At 41.5% G+C, this 21,725-nt stretch overlaps 1 protein-coding gene across 3 annotated transcripts in view; it reads right to left on the bottom strand.

Moving 5' to 3' along the window:
• The window catches only part of IL1RAP (interleukin 1 receptor accessory protein), a 379,294-nt gene that overhangs the window by 180,985 nt on the left and 176,584 nt on the right, over positions 1-21,725 (bottom strand). For all 3 annotated transcript variants that reach the window (XM_077290301.1, XM_077290303.1, XM_077290302.1), the window contains exon 2: positions 113-177. In XM_077290301.1, coding sequence (XP_077146416.1) covers positions 113-177 — 65 coding nt within the window. The remainder of the gene's footprint in view (positions 1-112; positions 178-21,725) is intronic.

The raw sequence follows: 21,725 nt of genomic DNA, 5'->3' as shown, positions 1-21,725 counted from the left end.
ACATATGCTCCACTTCTGCATTTATCACCCACTCCTGGTTTGGGCTTGCAAATACTGATAGTGTGATGGCAGCCTAATAGGCAATAAAACTAATGTTTTGTTTGTTACTTACCACAAATACAATCTCTTGTGATTGTGAGGACAAGTAGACACATGAGAAGGAAACTGATCTTCATCCTACAGAAAGAAGGACAAAATAAGGGATGTTAATAGTGGCAAACTACAATACTACAACAGTGAAACAGCAGGAACTTCTTGCACCTTGTGCATTGGATATACTAAGAAGAAGTGCTTAGATATGTGTAAAATGGGGGCGATGAAGCCGCAGCACAATAATACAGATATACTCTGTAATATCCTAGCTTTGAAGGAATGACAGTCTATCTCTACCTCATCAATTATTTCTAAAGTGAAGACTTATGATAGAGGAAAACAGAACTGAGAATTGAATGCTCCTTTTGTTATGTAAGCAATGCATGGGCTGCTGAAAGTGAATTTTCTTCCATTGTAATGATGGCTTATAAATCAAATATAAAATTCCTAAACAGCCGGCTAGAATGTCTTGAATACTTCAGATGAAGTATGAAATAGATTCACTATGAAAATAAGACTGCTCTTTGAAAGCTGGCGTTCAGAGTAGAACCCTGAGTAGTATATAGTTTTTTATTTTGAAATATTTTGCACAAATATGTACACAATCGTCAAGTGAGCTCTGTTATTTCAGCTTTTCCCCAAAGCTCAGCACCGTAGCCTGTGAAAAAGACCCAAAGGGTAATATTTCTGTGCAATTGTTGTTTCAGCTTACTATGGTCTATTGTCCGTAAATCATTCTTGGAAAACATATTTAGGGTATGTGCACATGTAGATGGAACCTCTGCGGATTTTTCCGCACCTGTTTTGAGAAAAGCACTGCATTTTACCTGTGGATTTACTACGGATTTAAAGCGGATTTTCTGCGGTTTTTCTGCGGATCCCACCTGCGGTTTTACACCTGCGGATTCCTATTATGGAGAAGGTGTAAACCGCTGCGGAATCCGCACAAAGAATTGACATGCTGCGGAATTAACAACGTTACGTTTCCGCACGTTTTTTTCCGCAGCATGTGCACTGCGGATTTTATTTTCCATAAGTTTACATGGTACTATAAACTCAGGGAAAACAGCTGCGAATCCGCAGCGTCAAAACCGTTGCGGATCTGCAGCAAAATCCGCAACGTGTGCACATACCCTTACAACACTAAGGCTATGTGCCCACATTGCAGAATGTTTGCAGAATTTTCCTGAGCAAAACCGGATTCCTTTTGCAGGAAATCCGCTGGCGTTTTTCTCGGGTTTTTACCGGAGTGTCCCATTACAATTATATAGAGGCAAAACCGAAATTCCGCAAAATTAATGAACATTTTTTCCGCGATGCATTTTTTTGTGGAAAAAAAACACAGAATGGGCACAACAATGCGGAATTCCATTAAAAATAATGGGATGCAATTTGTAAGCGTTTAAGCGCTTTCACCGAGGAAAAAACGCAATGTGCGCACACAGCCTTAAGCCCAGCTTGACACAGAAGAGTAAAGTTGGTTTGAAGAATGTCTAGTATAAATTATTAATTGTCCCCTCAAAGTCACAGAGGACCTGGATCCTGCAGAGATCATGGTTAGTGGTTCATCTACCTCTAAGGCCAGATTCACACATCTGTGTGCACTGACTGACCGCAGGTCTCCTGACCAAAATGTGACAAGCTCTTAGGCTTATAAGAGGCTCTCAAGTTCTGATTAGCCACAGAAAGTCTGGGTATTACAGTCCGAGTATGAACCATGGAACACGTAAGGGATAATCCAGCCTCAAGCTACATTCATAGATCCATGTGAGTATAAGGCCACATTCACACGTTCAGTATTTGGTCAGTATTTTACATCAGTATTTGTGAGTCAAAATCAAATGTGGAGCAATCAGAGGAAAACTATAATAGAAACACGTCGCCACTTCTGTATTTTCACCCACTCCTGGTTTTAACTTTCAGTATTTGTTCAGTATTTTACCTCAGTATTTGTAAGTCAAAACCAGGAGTGGGTGAAAAATACAGAAGTGGTGACGTGTTTCTATTATACTTTTCCTCTGATTGTTCCACAGCTGATTTTGACATACAAATACTGGTGTAAAATACGGAAAGTGTGAACGTGGCCTTACCATCCGAGAGAAACAGACTGATTTTTTTTTCTCAAGTGTCATATCAGTTGCATCCTGTTTTTGCTCATCCCTTCTTACTGAAGCAAATGTAATATTGTCACCTTTTTTTATCTATTGACTCTTAATGTATAAGTTAAAGGGGTCATGCGAGACTTAGTTTTTTTTCTCCTATTTTCTCCTAAGATCTTACAGGCACGTAATGGCTAATTACCTGCCTGTTCTGCCTTGTGGCGATCTCTTCAAGCTCAGGCAGTGACTCTCCTGCTTCTATTGACCTCAACTCAATAGGGCAGCGCCTTTCTGTTTGGTCCGCTCTGTCGACGGGTTGTGACTGGCGAAGCCATGCTGATTGACAGCCATCTTTTAGCTGCTTATCAGTGGAAGCTGGCTGTTAATCAGCTGCTATGTGAGATGTTGATTTCTAACAGAGTTTGTCATTCCCTCCTGTCAGGTTACCATTTCTCCTCAGAGAAAGTAGGAGATGCAACGTGTCCGTGTATGTGTTTACAATGGGTTTTGTGTTGAGTAATGGGACACAAAGTCTTAACTATTGTCCTCAAGAGAAAATTAGAGTAAAATGTAAAGCATTTATAAATGTATCTACAATCCTTACATTTGAAATGTCAGTGCTCACGTTACTTTAATACGGCTATGAATACTGCTTTTGGTTTTATGAAATGAATGTGTAATAAGAAAAAGGTCAATATTATTTAAGCCTGGTTTTTATGCTGCCAATTACTGGCAGGGGACTTAGCAGGTAAGTAACTCCTGCTTTTACTATTTTATGGCATTATCAACCCATTTGCCCATTTTCTTGTGATCCCAGGCCACGTGCACACAATCTGTATTTGGTCAGTATTTTATACCAGTATTTGGAAGTAAAAAACAGTAGTGGGTGATAAATACAGAAGTGGTGATGTGTTTCTATTAAACTTTTCCTCTGATTGTTCCACTCCTGGTTTTGGCTTATAGAAACTGAGGTAAAAAACTCACCAAATACGGAGCGTGTGAACGTCACCTAATGGCAACTACACTGATGAGTAACAATTAGTGATGAGCTAATGTGCTCCGAGTGTGTTATCTGATTATATTGGGCGTGCTGGGGTAATATGTTCGAGTCCCTAGGGGTTGCATTGTTCGCTCAGAGCCGCAACACATGTGGGCATTGCCTGTTTGATAGGCATCTTTATCCACTACTGAGACTACAATCATTTTATAGACAAAAATCTTGGATATCTCATAAGTAAATTTGACTGGCAATCATTTAGCATATGATTAGTTAAACAGATTCTTGACATGTCACTGCATTGTTACAGCTTTGCTCTTAACAATCTAAATTGTAATTTTTATTGTTTTGTTAGTATTTTGTAAATCCACTTTTGGCTTTCACCACTGCCTGAATCCTTTTGTGCATGCTCTCGATCAGATACAAGCATGTCTCTTCCATAGGTTCCCAAAGTTGGTGAATACTGGTCGACTCACTTGGGTATGTATACAGCTTTTTCCTCAACTCTACAAGTGGTCAATAGGGTTGAGGTCTGGGGACTGTGAGGGCATTCCAGCACCTCTACTTCATTGCCATTGAACCATTTATTTGCCAAATCTTTATGTCTACAGTTCAGAAAAGCCTACATCACAATTTAGAGACATCACAATGCAATCATTTGGATTTATTTCAGCAGTAACTTGCTCCTATCACAAATAACAGCATGCGGTACCCTTCTGAAATAAACTGTGGAGGTGTATGCATCACTAGAAACCAGAAGAAAAGCCAACAGATCCGATTCCCAGAATTCCTCCTGCAAAGCTTTGTATAATTACATTTCATGCCCTGGGGGGTCAGGGCCAAATACCCATGAGAAACCACAAAGCATTTACACTCATTTCAGTCCGAATATAGGTCACTACTTTTGGTTACAGAAAATAAGAGTGCAGTAAAATGTAACGATTCCTTGTAGCCGCAGGCTAGCCGTTAATGGAAGCCTTATCGTTGAGTAGATGTCCTTTTATCAGGGACGAGGTATGACAAACTTGCCTGCATTTGTTTATCTGCTGGTGCAGACTCTATTCTTTACCTGACAAACAGAACGAGCAATTTTTCAATGTTCATTTACAACTGCGCAATAAACGAGCAGTTTTGTATTTGGGATGTGAGATACTAAAGCACGAAGTGAACGAGAAAAATATTAGCTGACGGTAAATTGCTTTCAGTTAATGTGCAATGGCTTTTGTTTTTGCAGGAGTATTGCATATTGACTGGCATATTGATTTTTTTTCTTTTTAAACTACAGTTTTCTCAATGGTCCATTTAGTGTTTAAAGGGGGCAGCCTAGCTAAAGGGGCACGGTTATATTCGGTGTCAACTGCAGACGGAGCAGCCAAGTCTAAGCCCCTGCACATTTTCAGCAAAACTATTGTTCATATATTCAGGACGTGGGAGCAAAAAGGGAATATACGATTAATTCCTACGGAGAAAAAGAGAAGGGGAAATACATAATCTTTTTTGTACATTGGATTACAATTTGAAACACAATACGATCAAGAAAGAAATGGATTGTGGTAGGTGGCTATTTCATTTAATACGCACACATATCCTGTTGAAATGCCATAAATATTTAACATGGGAATATCCTTTTAAAAAACATTTTGTGTTAGAACTGTGTATGTGTAAACCCAACATTAGGGTTTTGCAACATAATGTAGGGGTAGAGAACCTGACTGCAGTTATAACTGGACTCTAGTACTGATCAAAAGTGCGGTCAGTCTGTCTAAACAGGTTATTATATGACATAGCCATAGCCATTGGCAATCATTTACCACAGGTCTGAATGTACCTTAAAGCTATCTTTACTGGGCTGCTGCTGTAGTTTTAATAATAAAACACATTTCCATTCTCATTAGTTATCAGCAGTAGATGATATCTAAGAGGACTAGTAGAACTGCAGCTATCTAGCCCTTCATATTCATGAGTTCAACAAAGAGTGGATGAGCGGGCACCGTCCATTTGGAATTAGATAAAGGGGATCACCGTATGCATACTTTATACAATATACCACATAAGAAAACGTGTATGCACAAATTAGGGATCACCACACAATAATTAAGAAAAATGTAAACAATCTTTATTTTGAAACAGTCCACACAAAACAATTTAAAAACATTTAAAAACCCACACCATCGTAGTTGGGTACTGGGTCCATAACAATAATTGACAAATGTCACAAAATAATTGTAAAACACACCACAGCCTAATACTTAATATAATATCAGTGCACATGAACAGATCACGTATGCCAGTTCATACATAAAGGTTGCATTTACAATCACCCTGTATACCAGTATGATTGGCTGATATAATAGAGCCACCAAAACCTAGTCTCCTACCTATGATCCTGTGTAGGGAAAGGAGGGGGGGGGGGGGAGGGCAATCGGAACAAAAGTCCCAAATAATGAGGATGTATAGGAAAAGAATGCCTAAATGCCCTGTGCCCACTCCAACCCTTCAGTAAAGGAGGGGCTCTTACCCAGCTTTCCGGGGTGAAATACCCTGCAACCCTGTGATGTGCAGTCTATCCGATCAGAGGGGCTGTGTGGATACAGAGACCCACGTGTATCGACGCTGCCACCGTCTTTCTCAAGGTCAGTATGCTCACAAGTGGTACGTTTCTAAGTTTAAATAAAATTCAAAAAAATAAGCAGTATAACACCTACCAGGTGTGCAGAGCAATGGCGGTGTGAGTTGCTCCCCTCAGCGTTTCACAGATCACACTGCGCAGGCGCTAGGAAATTTCCTCAGCTCCTGACACAGACCTAGTGCGCATGCGTAGGTCACCATTATGATAGTTCCTATGGATCTAGTAAGTTTTACTTCCGCCCGCAGGTACGGTGTCCTGTTTGGTTCAGTCGGGGCGGTCGTACAAAACAGCAGTGAGTGATTCGCACCACAGAGAAATGCATTCCAGCTTTCCACGCAGGCGTTCCTCACGCCTACCCTGGCCAGGGTACACACGAACCACACTCCTCACACTCAGTCATTCATATTAAGAGCAAATCATATCAGACTATCCAGAGGATTCATCCATGGACCAGAAACTGTGTTTAGTAGGTAACAAGGTCTGCAGAGTGGCACAATAGTTGTTATGCCTAACCCAAAATGGTAAATAAACAAACAGGCAGCCTGTTGCTAGTAGGGTATTATAAACCTACACACATGGCGATGCTGTAAAGGCCCCTTCACCAGCTATATATATGTTGTTAGGAGTGCCACAAATAAGATCTTCATAAAAGTAAAAATAATAAGCATAATAGACTTATCCACACATAATTAAAGAACATCCCGTCCAGGTGGTATAATCCATATGTCCTTATAGGTGCTTAGAAAAAAAGAGAGTAATTCTCAGGGCACATATTGGAAAAGAATGTCCGCACAAAAATTTGGCTATGTAAATAAATTCTTGCTGTCCCGGAGATAAAGCCCCTACGGTTTCCAACAGCTTCATTAGAAGCTAGAATCTTCTTTGGGGGATCCAGTCTTTCCCATGTATCAGTGGAGTTACATAATATGGGTAGCAACCCAAGTTCTTTTCTACGGGCTACCTAGAATAGAAAAAAGCATACTCAAATGGGATGGCAAAGACACGAGCAGCCCGGAGGCAATATGAGCTCAACCAGTATCTCGTAGGTGATGCTATACACAGTTGTATTCCTGGCAATCCCAAAAAGAACATAGGAATAATGGCCTAAAGCTTTTTGTAGAAGCCTGTGTAAAGCAACTCCTCGTTCATACCCCCCGGTGCCAAGCTTTTGAGTTCGTATATCAAACGGGACTCCCTTCTCAGTAATTCATCTGTTGTCTTTCCCCCCCTAATATTGGATGTCACCCCTTCTAGGCCCATTACCTGAAGGGTTCTGTGACTCCCATTGTGGAATTCCAGAAAGTGGGATGCTACGGACGTAATTTGTTTCCCCTTTTCCCTATCCGTTTTTGCTGTGGTAATACTCGAGATGTGTTGTTGCACCCTTCGGCGCAACTCCTGAGTAGTCTGTCCCACATAAATTTTCTGGCAACCACATATAAGGGCGTACACCAAATTCCGTATGCGGCAATTAAAATACGCTTTTGATTTTACTTGAAAAGGCAGAGATGGAACAACTGTCCCTGCCCCCGCTAACATAAATGGGCAAACAGAGCAGCTACCACACGGAAAAGAACCAATGATCTTTTTACCTGAGCCTGTTCTTGTGGTCGGCCGTCTGTAATGACTCCTTGATAAGCAGTCCTTCAAATTCATCGCTCTCCTGGCCACCACTCTCGGCTTATTTGAAATGATTGTCCTTAGTCTTGTATCGCTCAATAAAATCCCCCAGTTTGATTCCATGATGTGGTGGATATCCCTCCACTGGTTGTTAAATTTGGTCACCAGGCTTAGTTGGTTCTTATTGTTTCTCTGTTGTGTTCTCAGGACCTCCTCTCTCGATCTCTGTCGTGAAAATTCAAACGCTCTCGAGACCACTCTGCGTGGATATCCACGTTCATGGAATCGATCTGTGAGTAATTTTGACTCCTCCTTAAAGTTTGTCACGGTACTGCAGTTCCTTCTTACCCGCAGGAACTGCCCCTTAGGGATGCTGTTGCGTAGGTGGTATGGATGGAAGCTGGAGTAATGTAGAATGTTGTTGGTAGCCGTTTCTTTGCGGAAGAGGGTAGTAATGATCCGGTTATCTTTGATCATCACTTTCAGATCCAGAAAGTCCACAGAGCTACTGGAATAACATGATGTTAACCGAATATTGTAACAGTTGGTATTCAGTTCCTTGACAAAGTCCTCCAGTGCTTCCGCCGTACCTGTCCATAAAACAATCACATCGTCAATAAAACGGTACCATTTTAGGACATGTTCTTCAAAGTAACGGTTCTTAGTCACCTGGGTCTCCTCCCACCACCCCATAAAAAGATTTGCATATGGGGGCGCGCACCTAGCCCCCATTGCTGTTCCAGACACTTGCCTATAATAGACCCTATCAAAAATGAAATAGTTTTTTTCTAAAATAGTTCTAAGAAGGTCCAGTATAAACGAGTCATGGCCCCTATTACCAGTGGTACATTTGTCCAAAAAGTATCCCACCGCTGAAATACCTAGGTCGTGATTGATGCTGGTGTACAAAGACTCCACATCAAGTGTGGCCAGAATGGTGTCTTCAGGTAACCTCAGGGGGTCCAGCTGCTGAATCAGGAAGGATGAGTCCCGTATATACGAATCAAGTTTAAGGACCATGGGCTGCAGAAAAAAATCTAAGTAAATACATGATTTTTCATAGAGTCCCCCAATCCCCGAGACTATGGGTCTACCCGGTGGTTCCAACAACGACTTATGTATCTTTGGTAACATATAGAACGTTGGAACCACCGGGTATTTGACTGTAAGGAAATCCAACTCCTTTTTAGTAATTATACCACGAGCAAAAGCCTAATCCAAAAGTCTGTCCAAACTTGATTTAAATATCAGTGTCGGATCCGAGGGCAGGGCAACATAGTGCTGTCGATTATCTAATTGCCTTCTGGCCTCCTTGCAATACATGTCCTTAGGCCACAGCACTATGTTGCCCCCCTTATCCGCCTCCTTAATTTCAAAACCCTCATTGGATCTCAGTACTTTAAGTGCTCGTCTTTCCTCCTTAGACAAGTTATTCTGACCAAACCTGTCCAGTCCTAGTTCCTGGATGTCCTTGCTCGTCTTTTTTGATAAAAAAAAAGACGGATCCGACACTGATATTTAAATCAAGTTTGGACAGACTTTTGGATGAGGCTTTTGCTCGTGGTATAATTACTAAAAAGGAGTTGGATTTCCTTACAGTCAAATACCCGGTGGTTCCAACATTCTATATGTTACCAAAGATACATAAGTCGTTGTTGGAACCACCGGGTAGACCCATAGTCTCGGGGATTGGGGGACTCTATGAAAAATCATGTATTTACTTAGATTTTTTTCTGCAGCCCATGGTCCTTAAACTTGATTCGTATATACGGGACTCATCCTTCCTGATTCAGCAGCTGGACCCCCTGAGGTTACCTGAAGACACCATTCTGGCCACACTTGATGTGGAGTCATTGTACACCAGCATCAATCACGACCTAGGTATTTCAGCGGTGGGATACTTTTTGGACAAATGTACCACTGGTAATAGGGGCCATGACTCGTTTAAACTGGACCTTCTTAGAACTATTTTAGAAAAAAACTATTTCATTTTTGATAGGGTCTATTATAGGCAAGTGTCTGGAACAGCAATGGGGGCTAGGTGCGCGCCCCCATATGCAAATCTTTTTATGGGGTGGTGGGAGGAGACCCAGGTGACTAAGAACCGTTACTTTGAAGAACATGTCCTAAAATGGTACCGTTTTATTGACGATGTGATTGTTTTATGGACAGGTACGGCGGAAGCACTGGAGGACTTTGTCAAGGAACTGAATACCAACTGTTACAATATTCGGTTAACATCATGTTATTCCAGTAGCTCTGTGGACTTTCTGGATCTGAAAGTGATGATCAAAGATAACCGGATCATTACTACCCTCTTCCGCAAAGAAACGGCTACCAACAACATTCTACATTACTCCAGCTTCCATCCATACCACCTACGCAACAGCATCCCTAAGGGGCAGTTCCTGCGGGTAAGAAGGAACTGCAGTACCGTGACAAACTTTAAGGAGGAGTCAAAATTACTCACAGATCGATTCCATGAACGTGGATATCCACGCAGAGTGGTCTCGAGAGAGTTTGAATTTTCACGACAGAGATCGAGAGAGGAGGTCCTGAGAACACAACAGAGAAACAATAAGAACCAACTAAGCCTGGTGACCAAATTTAACAACCAGTGGAGGGATATCCACCACATCATGGAATCAAACTGGGGGATTTTATTGAGCGATACAAGACTAAGGACAATCTTTCCAAATAAGCCGAGAGTGGTGGCCAGGAGAGCGATGAATTTGAAGGACTGCTTATCAAGGAGTCATTACAGACGGCCGACCACAAGAACAGGCTCAGGTAAAAAGATCATTGGTTCTTTTCCGTGTGGTAGCTGCTCTGTTTGCCCATTTATGTTAGCGGGGGCAGGGACAGTTGTTCCATCTCTGCCTTTTCAAGTAAAATCAAAAGCGTATTTTAATTGCCGCACACGGAATTTGGTGTACGCCCTTATATGTGGTTGCCAGAAAATTTATGTGGGACAGACTACTCAGGAGTTGCGCCGAAGGGTGCAACAACACATCTCGAGTATTACCACAGCAAAAACGGATAGGGAAAAGGGGAAACAAATTACGTCCGTAGCATCCCACTTTCTGGAATTCTACAATGGGAGTCACAGAACCCTTCAGGTAATGGGCCTAGAAGGGGTGACATCCAATATTAGGGGGGGAAAGACAACAGATGAATTACTGAGAAGGGAGTCCCGTTTGATATACGAACTCAAAAGCTTGGCTCCGGGGGGTTTGAACGAGGAGTTGCTTTACACAGGCTTCTACAAAAAGCTTTAGGCCATTATTCCTATGTTCTTTTTGGGATTGCCAGGAATACAACTGTGTATAGCATCACCTACGAGATACTGGTTGAGCTCATATTGCCTCCGGGCTGCTCGTGTCTTTGCCATCCCATTTGAGTATGCTTTTTTCTATTCTAGGTAGCCCGTAGAAAAGAACTTGGGTTGCTACCCATATTATGTAACTCCACTGATACATGGGAAAGACTGGATCCCCCAAAGAAGATTCTAGCTTCTAATGAAGCTGTTGGAAACCGTAGGGGCTTTATCTCCGGGACAGCAAGAATTTATTTACATAGCCAAATTTTTGTGCGGACATTCTTTTCCAATATGTGCCCTGAGAATTACTCTCTTTTTTTCTAAGCACCTATAAGGACATATGGATTATACCACCTGGACGGGATGTTCTTTAATTATGTGTGGATAAGTCTATTATGCTTATTATTTTTACTTTTATGAAGATCTTATTTGTGGCACTCCTAACAACATATATATAGCTGGTGAAGGGGCCTTTACAGCATCGCCATGTGTGTAGGTTTATAATACCCTACTAGCAACAGGCTGCCTGTTTGTTTATTTACCATTTTGGGTTAGGCATAACAACTATTGTGCCACTCTGCAGACCTTGTTACCTACTAAACACAGTTTCTGGTCCATGGATGAATCCTCTGGATAGTCTGATATGATGTGCTCTTAATATGAATGACTGTCGGAGTGTGAGGAGTGTGGTTCGTGTGTACCCTGGCCAGGGTAGGCGTGAGGAACGCCTGCGTGGAAAGCTGGATTGCATTTCTCTGTGGTGCGAATCACTCACTGCTGTTTTGTACGACCGCCCCGACTGAACCAAACAGGACACCGTACCTGCGGGCGGAAGTAAAACTTACTAGATCCATAGGAACTATCATAATGGTGACCTACGCATGCGCACTAGGTCTGTGTCAGGAGCTGAGGAAATTTCCTAGCGCCTGCGCAGTGTGATCTGTGAAACGCTGAGGGGAGCAACTCACACCGCCATTGCTCTGCACACCTGGTAGGTGTTATACTGCTTATTTTTTTTTTTTATTTAAACTTAGAAACGTACCACTTGTGAGCATACTGACCTTGAGAAAGACGCTGGCAGCGTCGATACACGTGGGTCTCTGTATCCACACAGCCCCTCTGATCGGATAGACTGCACATCACAGGGTTGCAGGGTATTTCACCCCGGAAAGCTGGGTAAGAGCCCCTACTTTACTGAAGGGTTGGAGTGGGCACAGGGCATTTAGGCATTCTTTTCCTATACATCCTCATTATTTGGGACTTTTGTTCCGATTGCCCTCCCCCCCCCTCCTTTCCCTACACAGGATCATAGGTAGGAGACTAGGTTTTGGTGGCTCCATTATATCAGCCAATCATACTGGTATACAGGGTGATTGTAAATGCAACCTTTATGTATGAATTGGCATACGTGATCTGTTCATGTGCACTGATATTATATTAAGTATTAGGCTGTGGTGTGTTTTACAATTATTTTGTGACATTTGTCAATTATTGTTATGGACCCAGTACCCAACTACGATGGTGTGGGTTTTTAAATGTTTTTAAATTGTTTTGTGTGGACTGTTTCAAAATAAAGATTGTTTACATTTTTCTTAATTATTGTGTGGTGATCCCTAATTTGTGCATACACGTTTTCTTATGTGGTATATCATATTCATGAGTTGTGTCTATCCCCGCCCTCACCCACTGATTGGCAGCTTTCTGACTACGCACAGTGCAGATTTAAAGCTATCAGCAGGCAGAGTTAGACATAGCTCAAAAACAGATATAACAGAGGTTTATATGAAAACTACAGCAAGCGGCACATTAAGTCACTGGAGTCATGCTGCGGTCAGATGAGGCAGAACAAACCTAGTGACAAGAATCCATTTCAGTAAATTTGCACAGCCTATATGGTAAGGTTTTTAAACTTTGAAAAGAATTTGCTAATAGCTTAAATTCAGTAGGATTTATCACTTACCAATAGAGTGTCTACAGCAGATGTATAGTTTGAGGGATGTAATCAGCTATTTTGCTCTGCATAGGCAACGACAGAGATGACAAAGCCCCCAGTGTAATGTTTATACTAGGAGTTTTGTAATTTCAGTCTCTGCCAATGCAGAGCACAAAGTCATCTCAACAGCAACACGCTGCTTCATAGGCAGCAAAAGAGATACTGCATGGCAGGCTGGGAAGCTCTTAGTGAATAATGACAGAGAATGACGACTGTAGTCATTACTCACATGTGCCGCTACTAAAGGGAATGAATATTCACTGCATTCCACGCCAAGCAGCTGCAGGAAGACTCCGGCTGACACGGTGCTCGCTATTAAATTAAATTGCAAAGAATACTCACTTTTCTCCGCGCACAGCACATGCAGTCCCTGCATGCAGAGCAGTGAGAATTCCGGCAGCTGGCCTTCGGCTTACAAGAAGCGCATGACGTCCCTGCCATGTGCAGCTTCCAAGCATAAAGCAGCTGCTGGCACTGAAACAAGACGCTGAGAGGGAGCGCCGGGAAGGTAAGTATAATGTTTTGCTTTTTTCAATTTTTTCTAATGGGGCCATACACCAGGATATGGTGGGGGCCAATCATACCAGGATAAGGATGGGGCCATGCATACCAGTACCGGGATGGGGGCCAATCCTACCAGGTTAAGGATGGGGCCCTGCATACCAGAATAGGGATGGGGATATGCACGCTAGGACAAGATGGGGGCTCTGCATACGAGGACAGGGATCAGGGCGATCATTCCTGCCAGGATAGGAATGAGGGGGCTATGGCTATCAGGCTAGAGCTAAGGGGGACATACTGTACATACCAGGCTTGGGATGAGGAGTTATGCATACCAGGATGGGGAAGAGGACCATGCATGCCAGGAGAGGGATGAGGGAGCCATAGATACTAGGATAGGGATGATGGGGCCATGCTTACCAGGGCAGGGATGAGGGGGCCGCGTGTATCAGGATGGGGATGAGAGGACCATATATACCAGTATAGGGGATATTAAATACAGAATTGACCACAATTTTTGCTTCAATTTTTTTTTCCTAATATCCTCCTGTAATACTTAGGTGCATCTTATGGGCCAGTGTGTCTTATAGTCCGAAAAAAAACGGAATATGTGAACAGAACAATCATATTAGCGATCTCCTGCTTTCGTAATTGATCACCGGCCTGAGTAATCGACTTAATATAGTCATTTGGCACTCGGGCTACCCAGAAATCCGTTAGTATAAATGGGCCAAAAGGGTGGGACAACACACTGTGCGGCTGGATGCATATCTTCAAGACTTTGCCCACTGCGATGTCCGATGATGGTAACGTTTTGATTGACTACAAACTGCCAAATCATTACAATGTGCACACTGTCAAAATTCCATTGTATTTGCCATGATGGTGGGCAGTCAAGTGACCACATATATGCAGTTTGCATACTAGCAATCATATGCCAACTAGACTCATGTTAGACTATTGAGAAACAGCAGAGAGTCTAGTTGGAAAGTGACAGCAAGTATAAATGTGGTCACATAACTGCCCCCCATTACACATAAAGCGGGATTGTAACAGTGTGCACATCTTAGACTGGATAACCATATTCAGTACTTTCTGTATGTTTTAAAAGATCAAAAAATCACTTTAACAATAGCTATAGAAATGATTTACAGGTAATACATTTTTAAAAAAGCATCACAAACTATAAAAGCAGAGATTACCATTTACATAATTTCAATATAGTAGACTGAAAAATTGCAACCTTTCTAATCTACTTTACAGCGGTTAAGATTTCTCATAAAAAGATTTGTCTGTATTGAGAATGCATTTATGTGATAGGTGCTGTCATCAGCATAAAAAAAAAGTTCTAATCAAGCAGAAAACATATAAAAGCACTAGCCATACAGAAACAATGTATCATATGCTTAGTCCTGCAGAGATAAACTACAAGGTGTGAAATGGACTCGCAGAAGTAAAGTTTTCAAAGTTATAAACTATTGCTGTCGTTAAAACTAAATAATGACTTTTGCAACTATAATTTGGCATGTGTTAATTTCTTTTGGAACCCGGGACATGGAACCCGGGACAGTCAAGTGACCACATATGGAACCCGGGACATATATTTGTTATTTTGTTCCTAAATTGCACTGTAAGTGAATTGTAGAGATTAAGGTGGTTGTCTGGGACTATTAAAATGGTATTGGGGCAATAAATGTATTGAAATAATTACAATACATTCAATTCCCCTACCGGTTCAGGCGCAACCCCGCCACCCCCCGTTGGTCAATGCCAGTTCTATTCGGACATAATAAAATGTCCATCATTCACTTGACCAATGCTCCCAATCACTGTCCCGAGCAGCGAAGCATGGTGTGTGCACAGTTTACGACCAGTCAGTGGCTTTATCGATCTTGTGAATGATGAACATTATTTCATCATTGCTGAACCATCAAGCAGAATCAATAAAAGTAGATTTTTTTTATGGAACGTGATGCCCAACCCCTTTGGTTTTACTTTGATGGATTTTTGCATGCAAATTTTTTAGCAAAGAGCAGCAAATTATTTGTTCAGCCAATTGTTTCACGCTGGTTAAAAAAGTAATAATAAAAAAAAAGTAAAGAAAGTGAATGTGACTACAAATAATATCTTAGATACCTTTAATTAGTAAATCACACGTGTTTTCTCTATAATATTTACAGTAGTATTCTAAGCCCTTCACGCTGCGGCCAATTTCCGTTCATTTTATGGAACACAGTTCTGACATTGTTTTTAAGGAATTGATTTTATTGTGCACACTTTGTATAAGAATGACCTCACAATATTATTCTACTCATCAGTATAATTACGGCAATTCCAAACATGTTAGTTTTTTTTTTATTATTTCAGTGGTGAAAAAAATCAGAAGATTGAAAAAAAAAACCATGTGTGGTGATATCGCCATTTCCTAAGACCAGAAACGTTTTCATTTTTGGGCCGATGAATCTGTGGGAGCATTTATTTTTGGGGGGATGAGGCAAGGTTTTTATTGATACCATTTTGGGCTAGATATGATGTTTTGCTAGCTTATTACAGCATTTTTTGGTATTGCTGCAAACCAAAAAACTGTAATATTGCCTTTCCTGATTTTATTTGTTCACGGTGTTTACTTCTCGGGTTAATTATTTTTATATTTTACATAGTAACATAGCTGGCAAGGTCAAAAAAAGACATTTGTCCATTCAGTTCAGCCTATATTCCATCAGAATTCCCAGATCTACGTCCTTCTAAAGAACCTAATAACTGAAGATACAATATTGTTACGCTTCAGGAAGACATCCAGGCCTCTCTTGAACCCCTCGACTGAGTTCTCCATCACCACCTCCTCAGGCAAGCAATTCCAGATTCTCACTGCTCTAACAGTAAAGAATCCTCTTCTATGTTGGTGTAAAAACCTCTCCTCCAGACGCAGAGAATGCCCCCTTGTGACCGTCACATTCCTTAGTATAAACAGATCCTCGAAGAGATATTTGTATTGTCCCCTTATATACTTATACATGGTTAGTAGATTGCCCCTCAGTCGTCTTTTTTATAGACTAAATAATCCTAATTTTGCTAATCTCTCTGGGTATTGTAGTCCCCCATCCCCTTTATTAATTTTGTTGCTCTCCTTTGTATTCGCTCTAGTTCAATTATATCCTTCCTGAGCACCGATGCCCAAAACTGTACACAGTGCTCCATGTACAGTCTAACCAGGGATTTGTACAGAGGCAGTATAATGCTCTCCTCATGTGTATCCAGACCTCTTTTAATTGCACCCCATGATCCTGTTTGCCTTGGCAGCCACTGCCTGGCACTGGCTGCTCCAGGTAAGTTTATCATTAACTAGGATCCCCAAGTCCTTCTTCATGTCAGATTTACCCAGTGGTTTCCCGTTCACTGTGTAATGGCGATATTGATTCCTTCCTTTTGATAGACTGGACTTTTCTTAACGCGGTGATATCACATGTGTATTTTTGTTGTTATCTTTATTTTAATGGAGGAAAGGGGGAGTAATTTCGTAAAACTTTTTTTTTTTTTTTTACTTTTCACTGACCTTAATAGTCACCTTAGGGGACTTGAACCTGCGATCATCTGATCGCTTGTGCCACAGCATCGCTGTAAATAGCAGAAATCACAGTCTCCTTTGAAGCACGGACACATGCAGGATTTTAAAGGAGCTCCGTAATGACAAGCACCAGGGTCAATAGACCCCTGGCTGTCATAGTAAACTATCAGCGACCTGCGATTACGTAAAGGGTGTGCTGATGGATGCTTAAAATGAAATCCCCCCCTTGCTGGAGCATGCTAAATGCCGATGTCAAAAACTGACAGTGGTATTCAGCAGGATAAGAATCATGGGCAGAGCACCGCTACACCAGATACTGTTAGAGGCAAGTTTTGGCGTGGTAACACACAACCATCACAAGCGGAGTGGCGACGGCTTCCAATTTGCACCATACATGTACTGCGGATGTCATGAAGGAATTAAATTAGATGCCATCTTGTTAAGCTGACAGAAACTTTTTCTAGAACATTAACGTTGCCTTCTATGAGTTACCGCAGTGACCAAGAAATACCTATATCATGTAGTATCAAGCTATCTCCAGCACGCTCGTGTGTGGTTCGAACATCTGGGAGTGTTTGTATATTATGTTAGACTCCCTGCAGCTGCATGATTTGTGGCTGCTAGACAGCCTGAACACATATGGTAATTGCCTGTTTGCTAGGGAATCCCTACGTGTTGAGGCGGTCTAACAGCCACAAACCATGCAGCTGCAGGGACTCGAACATAATATACCAGCACGCCCAGATACTCGGATAACACCCGAGTGTGATCAGATAAGACGTTATCAAAGTAAGTCCGCGCATCACCAATCTCCAGAAGAAATTTATATCGCTCAATAAAATAATTAAATTGATCTTATAGATGTGATCATGCTACATCACAGGCTTTCCAAAATGGTGTCACTTGTCACTTGTGGGGGATTTTCATTGTTTAGGCACATCAGGGGCTGTACAAGGAGGAGGAGGTGAGCTGTGACATCACCTATTGTGATTGTGGATCTTGTGTTATATATACAGTACAGACCAAAAGTTTGGACACACCTTCTCATTTAAAGATTTTTCTGTATTTTCATGACTATGAGAATTGTACATTTACACTGAAGGCATCAAAACTATGAATTAACACATGTGGAATTATATACTTAACAAAAAAGTGTGAAACAACGGAAATTATGTCTTATATTTTAGGTTCCTCAAAGTAGCCACCTTTTGCTTTGAATGCTTTGCACACTCTTGACATTCTCTTAATGAGCTTCAAGAGGTAGTCACTGGGAATGGTTTTCACTTCACAGGTGTGCCCTGTCAGGTTTAATAAGTGGGATTTCTTGCCTTATAAATGGGGTTGGGACCATCAGTTGTGTTGTGCAGAAGTCTGGTGGATACACAGCTGATAGTCCTACTGAATAGACTGTTAGAATTTGTATTACGGCAAGAAAAAAGCAGCTAGGTAAAGTAATGATGACCACTCGTTTTTCTTTAAGAAATGAAGGTCAGTCAGTCCGAAAAATTGGGAAAACTTTGAAAGTGTCCCCAAGTGCAGTGGCAAAAACCATCAAGTGCTACAAAGAAACTGGCTCACATGAGGACCGCTCCAGAAAAGGAAGACCAAGAGTCACCTCTGCTTCGGAGGATAAGTTTATCCGAGTCACCAGCCTCAGAAATAGCAGGTTAACAGCAGCTTAAATTAGAGACCAGGTCAATGCCAGACAGAGTTCTAGCTGCAGACACATCTCTACAACAACTCTTAAGAGGAGACTTTGTGCAGCAGGCCTTCATGGTAAAATAGCTGCTAGGAAACCAGTGCTAAAGACAGGCAACATACAGAAGAGACTTGTTTGGGCTAAAGAACACAAGGAATGGACAATAGACCAGTGGAAATCTGAGCTTTGGTCTGATGAGTCCAAAATTGAGTTTTTTGGTTCCAACCACCGTGTCTTTGTGCGACGCAGAAAAGGTGAACGGATGAACTGTACATGCCTGGTTCCCACCGTGAAGCATGAAGGAGGAGGTGTGATGGTGGGGGTGCTTTGCTGGTGAAACTGTTGGGGATTTACTTAAAATTGTAGGCATACTGAACCAGCATGGCTACCACAGCATTTTGCAGCGGCATGCTATTCCATCCGGTTTGCGTTTAGTTGGACCATCATTTATTTTTCAACAGGATAATGACCCCAAACACACCTCCAGGCTGAGTAAGGGCTATTTGACCAAGAAGGAGAGTGATGGGGTTCTACGCCAGATGAGCTGGCCTCCACAGTCACCAGACTTGAACCCAATCAAGATGGTTTGGGGTGAGTTGGACTGCAGAGTGAAGGCAAAAGGGCCAACAAGTGCTAAGCATCTCTGGGAACTCCTTCAAGATTGTTGGAAGACCATTCCCGGTGACTACCTCTTGAAGCTCATCAAGAGAATGCCAAGAGTGTGCAAAGCAGTCATCAAAGCAAAAGGTGGCTACTTTGAAGAACCTAGAATATAAGACATGTTTTCAGTTGTTTCACACTTTTTTGTTAAGTATATAATTCCACATGTGTTAATTCGGAGTTTTGATGCCTTCAGTGTGAATATACAATTTTCATAGTCATGAAAATACAGAAAAATCATTAAATGAGAAGGTGTGTCCAAACTTTTGGTCTGTACTGTATATACACACTTACAGAAATATTTTTATGAAAAAAAAATAAGTACACATATTTGTCATCACCGCATCTAGAACAACCAGACCTATAAAACGGTCACTCTAGTTAACCCCTTTAGTGAACACCACAAAATAAGGAAATCAAAAAAACGAGGTAAAAATGATGAGTTATCATCATGCAGCTAAACAAAAAGTAGAATAAAACTAAATGGAATAATAAATGGAAAATGTTTAAGAACATCCTAAATAGGCACTGTAAGCGGTTTATACCTTGTGGGAATAAAAGGACTAGAAATAGGAAAAACCCAATGTGGCTAAACACAGAAGTAAGACAGGCAATTAACAGTAAAAAGAAAGCATTTGCACTACTAAAGCAGGATGGCACCATTGAAGCTCTAAAAAACTATAGGGAGAAAAATACTTTATCTAAAAAACTAATTAAAGGTGCCAAAAAGGAAACAGAGAAGCACATTGCTAAGGAGAGTAGAACTAATCCCAAACTGTTCTTCAACTATATCAATAGTAAAAGAATAAAAACTGAAAATGTAGGCCCCTTAAAAAATAGTGAGGAAAGAATGGTTGTAGATGACGAGGATAAAGCTAACATATTAAACACCTTCTTCTCCACGGTATTCACAGTGGAAAATGAAATGCTAGGTGAAATCCCAAGAAACAATGAAAACCCTATATTAAGGGTCACCAATCTAACCCAAGAAGAGGTGCGAAACCGGCTAAATAAGATTAAAATAGATAAATCTCCGGGTCCGGATGGCATACACCCACGAGTACTAAGAGAACTAAGTAATGTAATAGATAAACCATTATTTCTTATTGTTAGGGACTCTATAGCGACGGGGTCTGTTCCGCAGGACTGGCGCATAGCAAATGTGGTGCCAATATTCAAAAAGGGCTCTAAAAGTGAACCTGGAAATTATAGGCCAGTAAGTCTAACCTCTACTGTTGGTAAAATATTTGAAGGGTTTCTGAAGGATGTTATTCTGGATTATCTCAATGAGAATAACTGTTTAACTCCATATCAGCATGGGTTTATGAGAAATCGCTCCTGTCAAACCAATCTAATCAGTTTTTATGAAGAGGTAAGCTATAGGCTGGACCACGGTGAGTCATTGGACGTGGTATATCTCGATTTTTCCAAAGCGTTTGATACTGTGCCGCACAAGAGGTTGGTACACAAAATGAGAATGCTTGGTCTGGGGGAAAATGTGTGTAAATGGGTTAGAAACTGGCTTAGTGATAGAAAGCAGAGGGTGGTTATAAATGGTATAGTCTCTAACTGGGTCGCTGTGACCAGAGGGGTACCGCAGGGGTCGGTATTGGGACCTGTTCTCTTCAACATATTCATTAATGATCTGGTAGAAGGTTTACACCGTAAAATATTGATATTTGCAGATGATACAAAACTATGTAAAACAGTTAATACAAGAGAAGATAGTATTCTGCTACAGATGGATCTGGATAAGTTGGAAACTTGGGCTGAAAGGTGGCAGATGAGGTTTAACAATGATAAATGTAAGGTTATACACATGGGAAGAAGGAATCAATATCACCATTACACACTGAACGGGAAACCACTGGGTAAATCTGACAGGGAGAAGGACTTGGGGATCCTAGTTAATGATAAACTTACCTGGAGCAGCCAGTGCCAGGCAGCAGCTGCCAAGGCAAACAGGATCATGGGGTGCATTAAAAGAGGTCTGGATACACATGATGAGAGCATTATACTGCCTCTGTACAAATCCCTAGTTAGACCGCACATGGAGTACTGTGTCCAGTTTTGGGCACCGGTGCTCAGGAAGGATATAATGGAACTAGAGAGAGTACAAAGGAGGGAAACAAAGTTAATAAAGGGGATGGGAGAACTACAATACCCAGATAGATTAGCGAAATTAGGATTATTTAGTCTAGAAAAAAGACGACTGAGGGGCGATCTAATAACCATGTATAAGTATATAAGGGGACAATACAAATATCTCGCTGAGGATCTGTTTATACCAAGGAAGGTGACGGGCACCAGGGGGCATTCTTTGCGTCTGGAGGAGAGAGGTTTTTCCACCAACATAGAAGAGGATTCTTTACTGTTAGGGCAGTGAGAATCTGGAATTGCTTGCCTGAGGAGGTGGTGATGGCGAACTCAGTCGAGGGGTTCAAGAGAGGCCTGGATGTCTTCCTGGAGCAGAACAATATTGTATCATACAATTATTAGGTTCTGTAGAAGGACGTAGATCTGGGGATTTATTATGATGGAATATAGGCT

The sequence above is a fragment of the Ranitomeya variabilis genome, chromosome 2 (assembly GCF_051348905.1).
Source record: "Ranitomeya variabilis isolate aRanVar5 chromosome 2, aRanVar5.hap1, whole genome shotgun sequence".
In the NCBI taxonomy this organism is placed as follows: Eukaryota; Metazoa; Chordata; class Amphibia; order Anura; family Dendrobatidae; genus Ranitomeya; species Ranitomeya variabilis.
The sequence above is the reverse complement of the archived record's forward strand: the minus strand, read 5'-3'. Positions and strand labels throughout refer to the sequence as shown.